Genomic DNA, 20116 nt, shown 5'->3' on the forward strand with positions numbered 1-20116 from the left:
GACCGTGTGTATGCAAGACAAGTTTGAGCCAACATCCGTCTGAAAAGATCCTAGGATTTTGTTGTCGGAATGTCCGAACAAAGTCCAACTGTGTGTACAGGGCATTACACAAGACAAAATTTAGTAAAAACACCTATTTTAGAAGAATAACAGTAGTAAAAGTGGTATGTTATCATGCTTTGACACATGCAAGTTATTATCCCAGTAATATGCCAGAAAGGGTGTCAATGACATATAACTTTATGTTGGGGATATTAAGGATGTCAACAAGATTTTAGTTTAAAGTGCAGATAGTTATTGCACTAACCAGTAAAGGAAAAAAAATATTTGATGAGCTTCTACATAAGAATGTGACAAAAATTCATAAAGTGGTGAAATGTGGAAATGTAGCGCTAAAGTGAAAACAGTAATGGTAAATAACTGTGGAAAACTCAAATCAATAACATCAATGTGCAAATAAGAGAACAAAACAAGTCCCAGGTGGGTCAATCCAGACAGTCTAGGGGGTGCATACCTGGTGGTCCAGATGTTAATGGCCATCCTGGTGGTCCTGGGCGGCATGATGGTGGTCCTGGGCGGGATCCGAGGGGGGGGGCTGCGCTGATAAACAATCAGCACAGACCCCCCCCTGTCAGGAGAGCCGCCGATCGGCTCTCCTCTACTCGCGTCTGTCAGACGCGAGTGAGGAAAAGCCGATCACCAGCTCTTCTTGTTTACATCATGATCAGCCGTGATTGGACACGGCTGATCACGTGGTAAAGAGCCTGCGCCAGAGGCTCTTTACCGAGATCGGTGTAGCGGTGTGTCACACTGACACACTGCACCACCGATCGCCACAATGCGCACCCCCATGTTAGCTGTTATCCTGAAGGGCGTCATATGACGCCCAGTCAGGATAACTGAACCACCGCCCCGCCGTCATTCTGCTATAGGCCGGGCGGAAAGTGGTTAAGGGGGACTATTGACAACTATTTCAGTGGGTTTGGGAAGCTGGGCTCTGAAGGTGCATGGAACTAAAAGATTGTAGTGGGGCTCTGAGGTTGGGTTCACACCGGTTTGATGCCAGACATCGCATGTAATTTGCACTGCATTGCTGTGCACATCACATGCGATGGGAATTCAGCCATACAGTTTGTATGACTGAAATTGCATTGTATTCGCACCAAAATAGTGCAGGACCCTTTTTTGGTCCGCACTGGAATTGGATCACATGGGTGCTAACAACTATGTGATCCGATTCCTGCACCATTTGACAGTTCACACTGTGATCTGCGAACCAATCTGGGGGTGTCAGTAACTTAACAATGACACCCCCAGTGGTTCGCAGATGTCAGTGTGAATCAGTCTGAGACATGGGAACCGGCACTGAATTTTTAGGGTTTCCCGCATCACACCAGTGTGAACCTGGACTGAGGGAGGAAGGGGCCTGAAAGGGCTTGATACCATGTGTGTCTATCATTGCTGGTGTTTGACAGGTGGTGAGGGGGTAATATTACTGCGTAATCAGTTTGCATGAACAGGTTTGCGAATTAGATGTGGTGCGGATTTGCAGCAAATTTGCACCACTACTAGTGTGAACTGGCCCCTGGGTGATAACATTTGAGTCATAAATAGGAAAAAAAGTGGAATCAGGGAAAAGGAATGAGTGAAAACATGAAGGCGGTGGGGTAGTAAGGGCCTGTTCAGCATGTCTGCATTTTATCGCCTCTGGGCTGCATTGCACTGGAAATGGGGCACAAATAAACAATTGTATTCTATATAAGCCATTGCAGTGACTGGCTTTTCCAGTGTGAAAATAAGCCAGTTACTGCAGTAGAGTGAGCCCCTGCAGTGTTAATAAAGAGCAGAGTAAATAGGTGCAGAGAATGTGCAAGGTGAATGAATGATGGTCACAGGATAGTTCCAGAATAGAAAAAGCTAAAAAATAAGCTGTAATGGAAAGGGTGCCTGTAGCAAGTCCAACGCTGAGATCAGGAGGCTGCAGTGAGGTTTGCTGTAGGGAGAGCAGAGATCATAAGAAAAACAGAAGAGATAAGGTGAATGAGGAGATGGGCAGGAAGATCGGTGTAAGGAGAGTCTAATTGCAGGATTGTACTGGGGGAAATGAGCAGACAGGGGGGGGAGGAGCAAAGTGAAAGTAACTTATCTTAAACAAACACCAAGAAGGAGAGCAAGACAATGCAATTAACTCATAGTAGAAGCTGCTAGAACAGAGCGGAAGGAGAATAACAGCCACTTCCATCTGCCAGGTAGGAGAATCATCTGATGCTCCACTGCCCCCTTTTCACACAAATTAACACTGCGCTCAGGGCAAGTGCCCTCTCTACCCACCCCTTGTACCGGCACTGCTCATATGAAAGCAGATGATAAGCTGAGTGTGTAAAACATCCAAGGAGAATGACAGCAGGAGTACACTGTCAAGCAAATCTCCAGGGAGGAAAACAGCAAGGTGGGCTGGTGAGTGTTACAGTCAGAGGACTGATAGGCATGCCTTATCTTACATCCAATGTAAGATAAGATTATTTACTCTTACAGGACCTGAATGCCAGGGACACCAGGTCAATCAGGCATGGATATCCAAATCAATGGATCCACAGGAATTTTAATTACTGTGATTCACTCTTCAGTTATATTGATAAAGTTTACTGTGTCATAAACTTACTTGTTATAATGCAGCTATAAATTGTTTGAGTATTTGCAAGATGATTGGCTAAAATGTTCATACAGTTCTTTAGAGTGAAATATAAGAGGAATGGTTTCTCAGTTGTATTTCATGTTTCTGTTTTTTGTTTTTTTTTTTTTAATTCAAAGAAAATAGAGCACAGGTAAAATGCATCTATTATTGTTTTTAGTGTTATTATTGTACATTTTTAGGTTCAAACAGTTTCAATTCAGTGTATTTGCTAAAAGTACTGTATATATAAAAACATAACAATTTATATACACAGTATATATGAAATTAATCTATTGTTGTTTTTAGTGTTATTATTGCATATTTATATATTTGTTTTTTGTTGCTGATGTGCAAAAGATAAGGTCTACGTATCAGTTGTGACATAGACCTGGTAGGAATACCTACAAGAAAACATAGAAAAGTGATGGCAGAAAAAAAATTCTGCCGCATTTTTAAAAATTTACACTTTTATTTTTTTTTGTTATTTGTTGTCTGAGTATTGATCTATGTTTGTCCCAAGCATATTTGCCTCCACTTACTGTTGACTGACTCACTACCTCTGCTGGAAGTCTATTTCAAGCATCAACTACCCTTTCAGAAAAATAATACTTTCTAAGATTAGTTTTGAAAGTTTAGTTTTGAAATTTCTTCCTTATTTACATCTAAAAAATTAATCAATTATATTCAGAAATTAGGATGAATTAAAAGACAGCACAATACAGTATCTATCAATCTATGAAATCAGCTTTGCTTAGTTTGGATATTCAAAAACAATTTTTTTTAAGGGTACATGCACTGTATATGGTATTCAATGATTTAGTTTCTGCTAACATGGTTTTGCGTGTTGCAGTTTAGCAAAATGCAGCGTAAGGTTTTTTCCCTTTTTTTTTAATTCTTTATTTAAATTGATACTAAACACACACTGTTTAATTTACATTCTCTCTTCTATTTCTGTATGTGGATGACAGCACTGAAATTATTTTCATTTAAAAAAAATATCTAAGTACCGTTTTCCTATGTGATATACAGCCATCACATGACCCATATCTTTCCCAGCCTGTCTGCAGGGAAACATAAGTAGGAGGAGCTTCTAGTCCTCTGCTGCTGGTCACATGTTCAAAATAAAAAAACAGCCCTTGCAATACAGAGTAAAAAACGTCAATAAACTGTTTTAAATTGACATACAAATTTATATTTGAAATCAAATCTTTATTATTTTTTTGGAAATAACATGGTGTGGGCAGATTTTGTCCAGTCACACCCCTGCAGCCTGTGTCTTAGAATAAGAGGGAGGTGAAGCCACCATTAATATACATGTAATATCCCACCCACATTGTTTTTAGTTGTTTAGTGGGCATTGAGGAGGAGGAGGGAGGGAGTGGGCTGTCATTTACCACTGTGTATACGCCCACATGTGTGACTCTATAGTCACATGGGCTGCTCAGATGTGATAGGGAAGAAATGCTCAGCATAGAAGCTCACTTAAAACTGAGCATGTGCACATTTGCCACCACAGCTGCAAAATCCCTAGCTGAATTGGGGACATGAACAGAAGGTAGAGATAGAGAGTAGCAGAATCAACCAGGATTTTTGCAGAATAAAGAAACAAATCCCATAGTGACTGAGTGAGTATGAACAGCATGTAATACAGCATTTGTTGATAGTTTTTTATGATGTGTGTTTAGTGACATTTTCAAACAGGTCATATCCATATATAGTACATTTCACGTACATCAAAGTAAGCAGTAAATATGGCAAGTGGTACAAGGATCATAAGGGCATATTCAAAAATACTATTACAAATTATGTCACCATGCACAAAGCAGGGGGTCCCTGTAATTAGAAAGGTCTACAGGCATAAAGACAGAGATAAAAAGACATGATCACAGGGTGTCTGAACTGACAAGCATGGTAACATTAAAAGATTCAGCTGTATATGGTCACAAAGGAGAGATGCGATCCAGTAAACCAGCAAGGTCATAAACATCAGTTTAAACAAATTGGAAAGGGGGCAGGTAGAGGGAAGTGGGAATTGGAAGAAAGTAGAATAAAGAACAGAACAGAAAGGGGTGCAGAACAAAGCAGACCAGTGCACCTGGGGAGGAGCCCTACTCCTAGGTCTATACGAAAATTCCTATGGAAAACAGGCATTAGACATGGGAAACTGGTACAGGGACTGTGTCTGGAGCATCCATGAGAAAACATGGACATGTCAAGATAAGGGAGCCCGGGCATCTGGGGTCATTATTCATTGGTAGGAGGGAGAGCAAGAAAGTTCCATCCAAGGGAGCCAGGTGTTGCGATATTTCTCTTCTTGTTTACAGAGGGTAGCTGTCAGCATCGCCATCTTACAAATTTCATTGATTCTGGAAAATCACATATGAGCCATGGAAGATATTGTTGATTTCACGTGCCAGAACACGCACATACTGTGGTACAGTATTTATATGTAGAAGGTAGCTGATGGGGTTCTTCCCCAGATCAACTGGGGTAAGCTGGAGAGTTAATCTACGAACCAGCTGCAGTATGGAGCAGTGCCAGAAGATGTGGGACAACAGCCCCAGACCAGATTGGTATTGCCATCAGCTTATGAAGAACAACAGGTACACAGTACCACTGACTTCTGGAAAGGGAATTTCAAAGGTTAAGCTTTCCATTTTTGTATGTAGGGAGGGACATAGTCATCAGATGGAGCAATAAGCCACCTTTACAATAGAGAGAGTACATGAGGGACACTAGCTGCATCATGACATAAAGACTCAAAGGGGGTAAGTGGCTTAGCATAATGTGTCAGAGAAGGTGGAGATCTAAGGAAGTGTTTAAGTTGAAATTCGACCAGGAAATCAGGGAATTTGGATTCCCTAATGGCTGTGCCAATCTTGTTTCACTAGGAAATGCAGAATTCTGATCTTACCAGCATCCATAGGGCTTCTTAGGTGTTTGTTGTATAGGCCAGCAGGGAACTTAGGGCAGCTCAGTACCAGAAGTAACAGTGTGATCTTCGTGTTCAGAGAGGTTCAGTTTGCAATCCGGAGGGTGGCCCCAATGGCCAAGTGGCACTTTAGGACTTGTCACACACTAGGAGTGAGCTATGGGGGGATATAGAAGAACTATCCTGTTCCACAGAGACCCAGCGTTAAAGCAGCAGATATATTTACCTATGTCTGGGATTCTAGTAGCTCCATATAATTTGGAGAGAGACAAGACGGGGAAACATAACTGAGGACACTGTTTATCCTAAATGTAAGACCACAACAAAGCACAGAGATGATTGAAGTATGCTTGAGGGATGTACAGTATATAGAGAGCATATGAAGGAAAGAAAACACTAAATTCACCCCCAGCACACACAGGTGTATCCAGCCAAAAAAAAAAACTTCAATGCCAGTAATATTGAACAAATATACCCAGGATCTTGGGGCAGCACCGTGGTGTAGTGGGTAGCACTCTCACCTAGCAGTAAGAAGGGTCGCTGGTTCGAATCCCAACCACGACACTACCTGCCTGGAGTTTGCATGTTCTCCCTGTGCCTGCGTGGGTTTCCTCCGGGTACTCCGGTTTCCTCCCACACTCCAAAGACATGCTGGTAGGTTAATTGGCTTCTGTTCAGAATTGGCCCAGGTGTATGGGTGTGAGTTGGGGACCTTGGATTGTGGGCTCCTTGAGGGTAGGGACCGATGTGGGTGTACAATGTATGTGCGGAGTGCTGCGTGAATTGGCGGCGCTATATGGGTACCTTAAATAAAAAAAATAGGGATGATTGTAGACACTTTTTTTTGTCTTTATTCAACCTTACTAACTATGTAACTATATATATATGTAACTATATATATATGTAACTATGTATATGATCTGTGCAGCTGCCCTTTAACTTGTCTGATTAAGGTCTTGGTCACAATCCATACAACAAAGGAAACAAAAAGGAAAGAGCAACTTAGTGCAATAAATCCTAATAAAATAGAGTAAAAACAATAAAATACCACAATACAATACCACAATAAAATACCACTAACAAGAGAGGTGTGTGACTATTGTTAATAAATCAGTTAAATTTGGACTTGTCAAACAAATCTTTAAGTAGTTTATGTACTCTCTTGTAAGTGAATAAGTGTGTCCTTGTTTCAAGCACGTGGTAAAAAAAGACATTTGGGCTCACAAGCATTACTCCATTACTGTACAAGCACTTGGAAGAGATGGACTTTTTGAAGTGGGACTTACTTATATATGTATTAATATTTAAATTTATGTAATTTTTTAAAATATATTTTAAGGATTTGTTTTTTCTGAAGATTAAGTATGATATTCATGAGGTTATATAGTAGTACATGGTAAAAGGCAGTCCCACTTTTAGTACTGCACATTTTTTGTTTATTATTTCTACAGCCTTTTGATGAGCCTCCATGGCAGACACCCTAGTTTGCACAGCAGTTAGATTCAGTCTCACCTCCAAGATCCTTGCACAGCTCTACCACAATACGTTGGGCTAGGATTTCTAAGTCTTTTGTGGTTGGGAGGGAGTCCAGGTCCTGTCTGGTAGGTAGAGATTGCAAGATGTTTCTTAGATCTGAGTCTTCTGCCCACAAATGGTAGATAGAAACTCGTGATGAGTCCGACTCTGAGGGAGAAGCGTTACTCATGATGGGTGATGGGTCAGTCGGCTACTCCTCAGGGGGGAGAGTCTCGACCTGTAAATCCATTTTCTCATCTTCCTTGATGTAGGATGCAGCTGGGTGCCATCTTGTGAGGAGAGCAGGGTGAACTCAAAGGGGCCAAAATTGTTAGATAACACCGGAGGCCCAAGGTTTTAGGCATACAACCCAAGTCAGGGTACTTCTATCTTCTGGTCATTGGGTAAAGGAGGCAAACATTTGTCTCGATTGCCCTCAGTATATCAGAGCTCCACTATTCAGCTACAGCCCTGGACCATCGTCAGGCCACCCCCCTCTCCCTCCAGTTTCTGAAATACAGCCTCATTATTTTCATTGGCCCAGTGCATGTAGACCCAAAACAAACTAGCACTAGACCAGAAGCAGGTCTATGCTGGAAGCTCATACAACTCGTGCAAACCTCAAGAAATCAGGAAGCAAAACAAATTCACAGAAATGGGCTTTAGAGATTCAGTGAGGAGGGTTTAATGTTATGATGTGCTGTAATTTACGTAAAAAACTACATGTTAAGGACATTTAAGGAAGTTTTAGGATTTTTATTGTTCTCTGGGTCAAATTTTCCCTAAACACTACTTCAGTAGGCTCCTAGTGCCTCAAAGAACAAATGTACTGGATACTAGGTGTCCAGTACGAAACATTGGTGGACACTGAGGCAGTTAATGTGTGGGTTGTAGAAGAGCACAACGGAGGTCTCCATTGCTGAAGCAGTTGGCATGCTTAGTGGATACTTTGCCAGGTATTGTGGAGCGGTATCCAAATGTAGACTCTGAGAAATATGTAATTTCACCAAAAAAAGGGGGATAGATGTGCACAAAGTTAGTGTAGGGAACAAATATCATAAGATCTTTGAACTGTTCTGTGCCATATACCAAATCTGCAGTGCAGCAAATATAAAAATCACAGCGATTATAACACATTCTTCTTTTGTTTCCCAGCATTAATCAGGTTGGAAAAACCTTTCCTCACCCTATGGTTATCTTACAGTATACAGTTAGCATTTACCTTTTAGAAATACTGGAATATGGATTACCCAGAAGATGCAATCGCAATAGTTGGAATAGGATGCAATTTTCCTGGTGGTGAGTATTTCAAACCATGATACACATGATAAAACCATGATATATGCAGTGTTTAGTAAGCTGTATAATATGCATATGAGGAAAAAAAGCTGGTGTCAATATAACCACACATTTTATTATGCTCTCTTTTGTATTTTCAGTGCCAAACAATTATCACAAAGCAGAAAATAGGCAAAGTGCAAAATTAGAATATTTAAATAGCAAAAGGAATGCAAACAGTACAAAATTTGTTTTAAAATGTATGTACAGTATACCCAAAACCTTTTTTTGAGTTCTGAATAGCATATGAAAGCGTAAAAATAACAGGAAATCAAGAAGAAATTTGTCTTAGACTGTTGTTGCTGAAAATCTGTCTCCAATTAATGATTTACCGGTACCTTCATTTCTTGCTATGGTGACAAGTCAACAATTTTGATTATGTCATAACTTTGCTGTCCTGCCCAAATAGAGAGGGTGAATATCCCAGGGTAGTATACAGACATCAGTATAAATGTGACAGAGGGTCAAACTTACTCCACTATATGCAAAACTAGAAAAATAGATTTAGCCTTTTCATACACCCTAAGAAATACTGAACAGAAAATGTGTGCGCAAAAAAATAAAATAAAAAAAATTAAGATAGTTGGGTTACATTAAGGTCTTGTTCTCAAGTGGCATATGAATCTGTGCCTTGTTTGATGGCCAGGGATGCACAGGTGTTCCATGCATCTCTGAGTGGGTAGTCCCATTGCTGTCAATTGGGACACAGCTAATGCTCCCAATGTGACAACTGTGCGGGTGCATGGTCCCAAACTTACCAAGGGTGCGTGCACCCATACCTGCACAGATGTCACATTGGTTATGTACACAAATGCCAGAAGCCTGGTTAATATAATGGAAGAACTAGAACTTCTGATATTCAAGGGGGAATTTGACTTTGTGGAAATATCAGAAACCTGGGTTGTTAGCTCACATAAATGTGCTTCACTCAAAAGTGAAATTTCACACTCTACTGGACAAAAGTGAAATTTCACACTCTACTGGAGAGCCATAAACTCACCACAAGGGATGGACCTCTGTCAGATAACAAAAGGTCTAAAGCACATTTTGGAATTATGTGTCCTCTCCTTCATAGACCTGGATAAGCTCAACTCATAGAGAGAGGTTTTACACAATGAGTCTCCCCCACCATTTCTTTTTCTATGAGTGGAGCTTATCTGGGTCTGTGAAGGAGAGGATACATAATTCCATATTGCGCTTTTGACCTTTTGTAATCTGACAAACGTCAAGCCCCTATGGTAAGTTGAATGCTGTTTAGAAGAGTGCGCATGTGACTTTGACTATTTCTGGTGTGGAAGGATCACAAATGAAATTTCACTTTTGAGTGGAGCACATTTAATGTACTTCATTTTGTCATCTGATTATTTATTTTTGGAACAGATGTAGCACGCTGGTGTTCAGGCAGGGTTGCTAATATATTTAGTTTGCCAGGAGGTAATTTTCCTGGTTGATTGTTAGAAGATCAATTGATTTCTCTCTAACTCTGGAATTGCTGCACCTTTTTCTCTTCTGTCACTAGGTGGCACTGTGGCTGGTAACAATAGAATGGCAGGGGCTTAGCAAGGTCAGATCACGAATGGATGAGTATCTCAGTCAAATGGCAGGGGTTTTGTTAGTCCGTTGGCCTCCTGGGAGAGCCTATATATTTGGGTGGAGTCAGGTGATCGGGGTTCTGTGCCACCAGGACGGCTGTCTAGATGGACGTGTGTTATGTTGCCCCGGGCTGCTAGGCCAGAAGCCTGAGGCCTATCCCAGAGCAGAAGAAGCAGCATAGGGTTGGGACTGCAGGATTGGAGTCCAACAAAGTTAAGAAGGTTCAGCTGGATGGGGGAACCAGTTGTGGTCGGAGGTAGAAGGGAAGCTAATTTACCATCCATTTAACTACCAGAGACTACAGTGAGTAAGCTTGAGCAAATACCAGAACAGTCTTCTCACCAACCGGGGACGGTGAAGAAATGGGAAAGCATCAGCAAGTGCCCAGCAAGGGACCCAGCAGGATAGCAGGGGCAACGCTTGAGGAGTTTACAGCGGGATAGCTGTGGAAGAGCTCAGGGGATCCAGTGACGACTGGGATCTGAAAGTCTAGTGAGAGACTGGGAGCTCAGTGAGTGAAGATCTACAGTGGGATACTGTGAGATAAGAAACGGACTGTTCTGTGTTACCAAGAGTTGCGTACAACTACCTTTAGTGACTGTTACAAGATTAGTTGCCATAGGAGACAGCGGTCCTACCTATACAGAAGTGTTTTCTGGCTGGAGGCTTATAGAACTCCCGGAGTCTGCCAGTTAGCATTGCATCTACTCAAGGGGGTCCTGGCCCTAACCCCCTCTCCCCCATAGTTCTGTTAAGAGACAATAAATCTCTTTTTCGCATTCAAAAATTGACTGGCGCCCATCATTTTCTTGCATTACATCCACCATGCCTGGCAACCCACTCTACATGGAAGGATGTCAGCTCTCCCTGACACTGGAGGTCACCATTAGGCCTCTAGGGATCGGGGCCCTTGCTACACATATCTTTGCTAATGCATGGTGGAATGGACACTTTGATGCATTTTAAGATTTTTTTGCACTAATAATTGATTTGTACTTTATGCATTGTAGCACTTTATGATTTTGCTGTGATATTGCTGTGAAAAAATATCTTATATTTGTAAGGTAGTGCAGCAGCTTTTTTTTGCATTGATATTTATTTATTAGTGGGGTTTTAGTGCTGCCTGAAATTTCTACATGTTTTTTGATAGTCTAAAGCCAGTCTTGTGAACTATCCAAGAGTGGTCCCTATATCAGAGGGAAAGGGTAAGCAGAAGAGGGGGAGAGGTATGCCTGTATGTGAAGAGTGATTTGATTGTGAGTATAATGAATATCATTATATATAAATACTTAATTCTGCGCTAAGGTAAGTATACATAGAGATAAGTGTGGCTGCTGCCTATCCCAAAAACTCCACTAGGTAATCGTTGAAATAGTCTAAATTGATTGGGGAGGGTTATGGTGACGCTGCCAATTGTGTAAGATTAAATATGTGTGCATGGTCTTACATCATAACATCCTCTGCGTGCTCAGTGTAAGTGATGATCCATTTAAATTAATAAACATCATCTATAACAAATATAATAATCAATATAAATAAAGTGCAACGTGCTTATGGTGCAAAACATGACCATCAAATAGTTCAAGTTCATAAAATTGTAAGAAATTACTTTAAACAACAGAAAATGAAAAATATAATAATATAATCTGTAGTGGCCCCATTGGCTTTGAGTAAATAATGAGAGGAGAGCTTCTGATTGGTGCAGTACTTTTATTCTTTGTCTCAAAGGTGTGCATTAAGGTTGAACACCACAGAGGTTAATCTTTTGACTCCTTAAACACCATAAGCACCATTTGTACGATTTGCACCGTGAAAACTGTAAAATGACATACAATACAATTAGTTTACAGAGATCACCAAAAAAGGGGGTTACAACAGAATTACAAAAGTGGAGTTACAAAGTGGTGTTCCATTATCTATACACATATATCTAAATTAACATTAAACATCTAAGGAAAATTGACTATGTATTCAAACATGTGGTTTGTCTACAACATATCTTTTAACTAACAGCATGGACTCAATTTATGCCTAAAAACATATATACTGACAATGACAATGCACCTTTACTGCATACCTTGCTCCGCTTGCCAAGGGGTGCAAACTTTAAACTTTAGAAAACTTCCATAAACTGTATCCTTCCTACAAAGTACTGCTTCATTGCCTGGATGCTGAATTAAATGAAAGCCCCTTGGAAAACTAGAGGAAGCAGGCAGTTTCTGGTGATTAAAACATTCCCCAGAGAAACAAGAGAAAGGCAATAAAGGTTCCACCTGTCAGTCAGTGCTGAACAAAGATTTAAAGTGACAAGTGGACAGTTACACTCCCACCAAATTATGTTAATGATGAATAAGATTTAGAGTCATACATTATTTACAGAACATAACCATGGCCACTATAAAACATGAGTCTTACACAATTTAGCTTGTAGGGACAGTGCTGGTACAAGCCCATCTGGTGCCCAGGGCGAAGATGGCAAACTGCGCCCCCCCCCAGGTATAAAGAAAGAGTCAGTGTCCTTTCAAAACCAGAAAACACTTAAAACAATACAACAATACAATACTGTAGCTGCAGCCTCTGCCACCGCACCTCTGGACCCCTTTACATTACACAGCACCCTGCCCCTCTGGACCCCTTTACATTACACAACTCCCTGCACCTCTGGACCCCTTTACATTACACAACTCCCTGCACCTCTGGACCCCTTTACATTACACAACTCCCTGCACCTCTGGACCCCTTTACATTACACAGCACCCTGCACCTCTGGACCCCTTTTAATTACACAGCACCCTGCCCCCCTGGATCCCTTTACATTACACAGCACCCTGCACCTCTGGACCCCTTTTAATTACACAGCACCCTGCACACATTTACATTACACAGCACCCTGCACCTCTGGACCCCTTTACATTACACAGCACCCTGCACCTCTGGACCCCTTTACATTACAAAACCCCCTGCACCTCTGGACTCCTTTACATTAAACAGCACCCTGAAGCCTTTGGGTTCACACTTGTGTAATGGAGTTTGTCGCAGTGCTGGCGTATACGTTTTTTTTTTGTACAATTTATCCCCATTTTTAGCTGCAATCCCACAGAATTCTATTAGCTTGTGTAATTTTACTGTGTTTTCTGAAAGCACACCAAAGATTCAGTATAGAGGACATTTGGTGCGCTTTCAGAAAATGTTGCAAAAATGTGTAACCTAATAGAAGTCTGTGGGACTGTAGTGAAAATTGAGGTAAATGCAGGAAAACTGTGTATACACCAGCACTGCAACTGAACCACAGGGCATCAGTGTGAACCCACTTGAGTCCTGGTTAAGGATGAGCTCCGGCGTGTTCGCATGCTGCATGCGCAGAGCCCGTCAAGAAGTCGGCATTGCACGGCGCTAATCACAAGCAGTGAGACATTTCCCGATGTGCGGCTGCAAAGATCAGGAAATGTCTCACTGCCTGTGATTAGCGCAGCGCATTGCCGACTTCCTGGCGGGCTCGGCATGTGCAGCATGCGAACATGCCGGAGATCATCCTTAGTCCTGGTTCACATATATGTGATGCAGAAATCGGAGCGATTCCAGTGCGGATTCCTGCATTGCATGTCGCTTGTCGGCCGTCCACATTGCCCTTTGCAAACTGCTACGGGTATCAATTTCAAAATTAATGACACCCCCAGATCAGTTTGCAGATTGCAGTGAGAACTGTAAAATGGTGCAGGAATCGGATTGCATAGTGTAAACACCCATCCAATCCGATTCCAGTGCAGACCAAAAAAAGGGTCCTGCATAGTTTCGGTGCAAATGCGATTTCAGCCATACAGTTTGTATGGCTGAATTCACATCGCACAGACATCGCATGTGATTTGTACAGCAATGCGGTGCGAATCACATGCAATGTCTCTGATCACACTAGTGAAAACCCTGGCTAAAGGAACATGATGGGGCCAACTATTAGCATAGAGATAATGAAAGACTCTGCTACTGGACAACAGAGAAAAGAGGGGGAGTGAAAGATTGGGAGAGAGAGAGAGAGAGAGCAGAGTCTGGACACAGTGACAGTGCTGATAACTCACTTCCCAGGTTGATCACACTAGTTCCGTCGGCGGCTACTTGTTTAAATGTTCCCGCCCCCACATTCCTTTCGGAGGCAGCACACGGGCTGCACGGAGTATAGACGGGACACAGAAACAGAGGGGAGGGAGGGGCAGAGCCGATGCAGCCTTTTCTATCTCTGTGGAGGGGGGGGAGTTGTACTCATTGGGCTATTAGAGTTTAACAGAGAGTGAGACACACAGCATTGTGACAATGGGTCAGTCCGCCTGAGCTCTCCCAGCGCTGTCAGCATGTCACACTGTTTCATAGAGGGGAGGATGAGGTAGCCGCCTGACACCCCCCCTAGTTAGTACGCCACTGCTGCGCCCCCCTTCATGCAATAAATTGATCCGCCCAGGGCATCCGCCCCTTCCGCCCACCCCCCGGCCCTGTGTAGGGACCTCTGTGACTGGCTACTGTATTGCATGGTGGTATGCTAGTGTATCACTAAACTGGTAACTCATTTACTTTCTATGAGAACTACTAGCTTTTCAATAGGACATTCAATAATTGAGGGTTTTGATACATAGCCCTTCTTATCTTGCAATCTTCTGTCACTTTTGTACCTAAGGTAAGAACAGGCACCATATCCTAAGTTGCTGGCATCGGAAAAGTGTTCCACCTTCACTATTTTACCAAAGTCAGGATGGTAGCATCTGAGTATCTTGATTTTCCTTAAAGCTTGCAGACTACTCTTCCAGGCCTCCCACTGTGGGCTTAAGCTCTCATGAAGTGCTTCATCCCAACTGATGCCCCTGCGACAAAGCTCCTGAAGAATGCACTTGCCACTCAGTATGAAGGGAGCTATGAAGCCTAGAGGATCATAAAGAGAGGCTACGACTGACAGGATACCACGATGAGTTGAGGGTCGATCCTTTATGTCAACGCTGAAACTGAAGGTGTCATTTTCAATTGACCACTGATGCCAAGTACTTGTCCTTCTGATGTTGAGTCTGGGTTAAGGTTCACTAGTTTTTGCTCTTTCTGATGGAGCTACACAAGACAGGATGTCCCTGTTATTAGAGTTGAACTTATGCAGTCTAAAAGTGGGAGTCCGGCGACCAATCTTTTTTTTTTTTTTTTTAGGTCATTGAGATACTTTGCTAACCCCAAAATAATACTCACAGTTTGGGTGTAATATTTCCGCCTCTGTCTGTTCGTACTGAAGAATAACTTAAAAAACGTGATGCTGGCTGTTTCCATCTTGCTTGTGGGCATGTGAAGCCAACAAGCATTGATTTCCTGGATACGGTGAATGCTATTCATTCACAGCTTGTTCACACTGAATCTTGGGAAGCCTGACACTAAGCTCCCAGGAGACAGTGCGGCGCCGGGGAAAAGCAATAAACACGCCTACTCCCATGGGAGGAGAGACAGGAAGTGCCACAATAAAGTACAATATAATGGTAATTACAGCGATAAAAAAAAAAATTTCGTGCGGCATTTGAACATCTATGCAATTAACTGAAGTGGGTAAGATTAAGTTAAAAATTTGAGTGGAACCCCGCTTTAAGCCAGTATTTTTACATAATCCTTGCGCTTCGAGGATTAGATTTGTAGCTTCACTGATTGTTGAAACACTGGTTAGGCTGTCGTCGACATAAAAGTTCTTCTCAATGAAGGCTGATGCTGAAGGATACTCTGCCTTGTGTTGTTGTGCAAGATACTTGAGGCCAAAGTTGGCACATCCTGGAGATGAACTGGCACTGAAAAGGTGAACTGCCATTCTGTATTCTTTTGGTTCTGTTTCTCCCACCAAAGGAACCTTAAGTAACTGCACATTTCTGGGGGAATGTAGAACTGGTGGAACATCCTTTCAATTTCGCATTTCACATCGACTGCTTTCTTCCTGAAGCGACAGAGGACTCCCACTGGAGAATTTATCAGGTCGGGACCTGTCATTAAGGTGTCGTTTAGGGAGATGCCTTGAAATTTTGCTGAACAATCAAAGACGACTCTTAACTTGTCTGGCTTCTTGGGGTGATAAACCCCGTGATGTGGGATGTACCACACTGTTTCTTTCTCTGATAATGAAAGGGCTGGTTCTGCATCACCCTTTCTGATCGTTTCTTCCATGAATGCAGTGTAATGTTCGTTGTACTGTTTATTTGCCTTTAACCTTTTCTTTAGATGTTGAAGTCGAATAATGGCCAGCCTCTTATTGTTTGGTAGTGTTGGTTGACTGTTGTCTTTGAAGGGTAACGGCATCTCATAGTGTCCATCTTTCGTTTTCATTATGATTTCAGAGAGAAGCTGCACAAAACGAACGTCATCTTGAGACACGTACTTATCTTCAGAATTTCTTTCAGAGAAGTCCATTTCTAGAGCCTTTAACACATCAGTGACCAAGGGCATTGGCATTTCTTTTACTGCGACTCTATGTACGAAGCTCTGGCTACCCTGTCTATCAAGATGTGGATTTGCTGATCCTATGATGCTCCAGCCCAGCATAGTTTTTTGAGCAAAGGGTTCATCTTCAGAGCCTGTAATGACCTCCAAGGGAGCCAGTGCTGATGGGCAATCGTAACCAAACAGCAGTCCGACTTTGCAGTCTTGAAGTGGCTGTAACTTGTTTGCCAAATGCTTAAGGTGTGGCCAATGAAGTGGAATGAAATCTCTCGTATAGGCTTGATGGAGTTGAACTATAGCTTTAGAGTTGAAACCACGCACTTGCAGACCATGAGCAATTTGGCTTGATATAACTGTATCAATGGCTGTCATGGTGCTGAGCTTTAGCTGTAACGGCTTGGTGCTCACACTTAGCTTAGATACCAGGTTTGCCAAAATAAAGGTTGAATCACTCTGCGTGTCAAGTAAGGCATAAGTGAGGATTTCTCTCTGAGGCTCCGCTGCAGCTGACAACAGAACTGGAACAATGCAGGAGGTGGCAAGAGCATGCCTTGTCAATGTATGGGACATAACTTTGGGAACGTTGTCATTTACCTTATCTCCCGTAGCTACTGAGTCATCGTTTGGTGTTTTGACAGGCTCAGTGATTCTCTGTATGTGCAAACAGGTTGGATGACGACGATTACATATGCTACATGTGTGTCTTCCTCTGCAGTCTTTTGAAGTATGGCCCTTTCTCAAGCAACCAAAGCAGAGGTGGTTTTCATAAATAAGAGGCCTTCCTTTCATCGATGGTCCTTGCTGCAAAAGTGAGACATTTAGTGACACCGTGCGTTTTGTCTTTGCAGACTAGGCAGGGTGGTTTTGGTCTTGAAGCTGAGATCTCTGGAACACTGGAGGTGGAGGGCTTCATTTGAGTGCTTGTGTTGAGCGCCTTGGCTCTTTTGGGAATTCTCTCATCTGTGGTCTTAGTACTGAGGAGGAAGGGGGAGGCAATGGGGTTGCATGCTATCTTGGCTTCCTTCTGCAGGAACTCTGTGAAAGGAGCAAAGGTTGGGCATTTTTGAGACTTGTCTAATTCGTCCAGAACGATGCAACTCCATCTACGCACGACCCATTCAAGCAGTTTCTTGAGAAGCTTGTGGTTTTCTTCACAATCATTTAGAATAGCTAGGCCTTTAACATGGGGAATGGCCTCCACACAGCCTTGAAGGAAACCCGCAAACTCTCTTAGTGCTACAGGGTCGTTTACTGATATCTTTGGTCAGCCTTTCTCTGAAAGCTCTTTGCACTATGAATGGACCTCCATAAATGTCCTGTAGGATTCCCCAGGCACCCAGATAAATGTCTTCTGAATTCCGATAGAAGAAACCTTCCACTGCCTTATGAGCTTCACCACCGAGATACCTCTTCAAGTGCAGCATTTTTTCGCACACAGGGATTGTTTTTTGATCAATCAGCACCATAAAGGATATTTTCCAATCTATGAACTTTAAAGGATCACCTGTAAATACAGTTGGTTCAGGTATAGGGAGACGGTTGGAGATGAGCAGACTTGTGAGTCCTGGAATTAGACTACCTTTTTCTTGTGGTCTTGACACTTCAAGCAGTGTATTTGAAGGTTGAAATGACACAGCTTTCGGATTCAATGAGGTTTGTGGTTCATTTTTTTTTTAAAGATTTTTTACCTTGTAGTCTGTCTCCTATTCACAATATTCAAAACTATCATAGGCGTTGTAAGCTTTCACTCTTGCTGCAGCTACCTTGACTTCATGTTCTGCTTGTAGCTGTTGCAGTCTTGTCTTTTCCTCTTCTAACCTAAGTTTAATTTCTGCTTCAATTTTGCTCAGCTTAGCTTGTTCTATCTTGGCTGCAAGGTTGGCTTCTGCGTCTGCGTGTTTGCCAGAAGATCTGGAAGTAGCTCTCGAGCTTGAGCTAGAGTCTGGTAATGACTCTGAGAGGACAGTTTCTATTTCCATGTTTCCAAAGACTGACTCATGCTCTTCTTTATTAAGTACCATCCTCACTCTTTCCTTCTCAAGTTGATTGTTAAAGGTTTTCTCCACATTCTCTAGCCGCTTGTTGGTGAGTTTGCAGATTTCAGCTGTTAACGTGGTGCATGCATCCATTCTTTTAACAACATATGAGGTAGTGGAATGATTATGGCAAATGGACTCATACTGTTGGTGTACCAACGCTTCTTTGGCTTTAATCTCTTTCATTCTTGTATCAAGGTCTTCGGCTAGGCAGAAGTTCTTTAACTTCATCCTAATTTCTTTTGCTAGCTCCTTCCAAGAGTCATATGCCTTGTTGAATGCTATTTCATTTTTCTTAACTGTTTCTTTGTGCATCTCTTGGCCCTTTTCTGTTAATCTTCGCTCTCTGGAGCTGGACCGCACTTCTTGTGACTCGGTGGGTTTGTCTGTTTCTTTAGTGGGTGACAACATTTTGTTTTAGTGTGACTTTGCCTTCCAAGTGTGTGTGTGCCTGAAACCTAATCTGAATGAGAGTTGGCTCAAACTTGCTACCAATAGGCTTCGAAAGAAAATAGGCATTTACACTTGTAACTTACAAAGATTAGCAAACAATGCATACCATATGACAAAATGTAGTTAAACGAATATACTGCTGATATTTTTTAACACCAGACAATTTACCCTTTATGTAATTAACAACAGTTTAGTGGATTAGGAACTTAGGATATAGCGTTGTTTATGTAAATCTGTAAAAAATATGAGTTTATTCAATCAAAGGCAGGTTGTAACTTTTAAAACCGCACTATCAATAGTGCTGGAAGATCAGTAACAATCGTTTACAGCCAAGAATCTGGGATGCCGTGTGTTCCACAGATGAAAATTCATCAGAAGAGGCAGCTTCTGATGACGTCGGATGATGAAACGCATAAGGCAGAGCTTGGAGAGCCATCATGTCACTTCCGGTTTTGTCCCAGATTCTCAGCTGTAAATGATTGGTACTGATCTTCCAGCACTATTGATAGTGCAGTTTTAAAAGTTACAACCTGCCTTTGATTAAATAAACTCATATTTTTTACAGATTCATGCTATGAGTGTCAATCTTCTCCATTCATCCATATGTGAACTTACCACATGACCGTAACCATTGGGGAAGAGGAATCAATATCGGCACTGAGATCAGAAGCAACTCTGCTTGGGCGTGCTTTACCACTGCAGGGGTACATCTTTCTGGTGAGTGTGGAACCAGGAGGGGAGCATAAGTGAATCACCTTTTTGCACTGAAAATTGTGTCAGATTCATGCACAAGCTACTTTGGAAGTTACAACACTAGAACACAATTTTGTCTATTTTTTGGACTGTTTTTTGCACCAGAGAACAAAGATTATATTCTTATATTTAATTTTCTGTTGTTTAAGGAATTTAGTCCAAATTGATAAACTGAAACTATTTGATGGTCAGGCTTTGCACCATAAGCACTTTGCACTTTATTTATATTGATTATTATATTTATTAAAGATGATGTTTATTAGTTTATATGGACCATCACTTACACTGAGCACGTAGAGGATGTTATGATGTAAGACACCAGACACACATATTTAATCTTACACAATTGGCAGCGCCACCATACCCCTCCCCCATCAATTA

General features: G+C 42.0%; 1 protein-coding gene across 4 annotated transcripts in view; it reads left to right on the forward strand.

The window, feature by feature from the left end:
* The first annotated feature begins 2111 nt into the window (after positions 1 to 2111).
* Positions 2112 to 20116, forward strand: part of LOC141144295 (mycocerosic acid synthase-like) — a 59714-nt gene continuing 41709 nt past the window's right edge. Inside the window, exons 1-2 of one of the 4 annotated variants that reach the window (XM_073629826.1) lie at positions 2112 to 2249; positions 8277 to 8420. In XM_073629826.1, the coding sequence (XP_073485927.1) occupies positions 8363 to 8420 (58 nt within the window). In that variant the 5' untranslated portion in view covers positions 2112 to 2249; positions 8277 to 8362. Of the gene's footprint in view, positions 2250 to 2285; positions 2458 to 4101; positions 4300 to 8276; positions 8421 to 20116 lie in introns of those variants that run through there. The other 3 variants (XM_073629828.1, XM_073629829.1, XM_073629827.1) reach the window with 3 other exon arrangements.

Source organism: Aquarana catesbeiana, linkage group LG05 (genome assembly GCF_042186555.1).
Source record: "Aquarana catesbeiana isolate 2022-GZ linkage group LG05, ASM4218655v1, whole genome shotgun sequence".
Classification (NCBI taxonomy): Eukaryota; Metazoa; Chordata; class Amphibia; order Anura; family Ranidae; genus Aquarana; species Aquarana catesbeiana.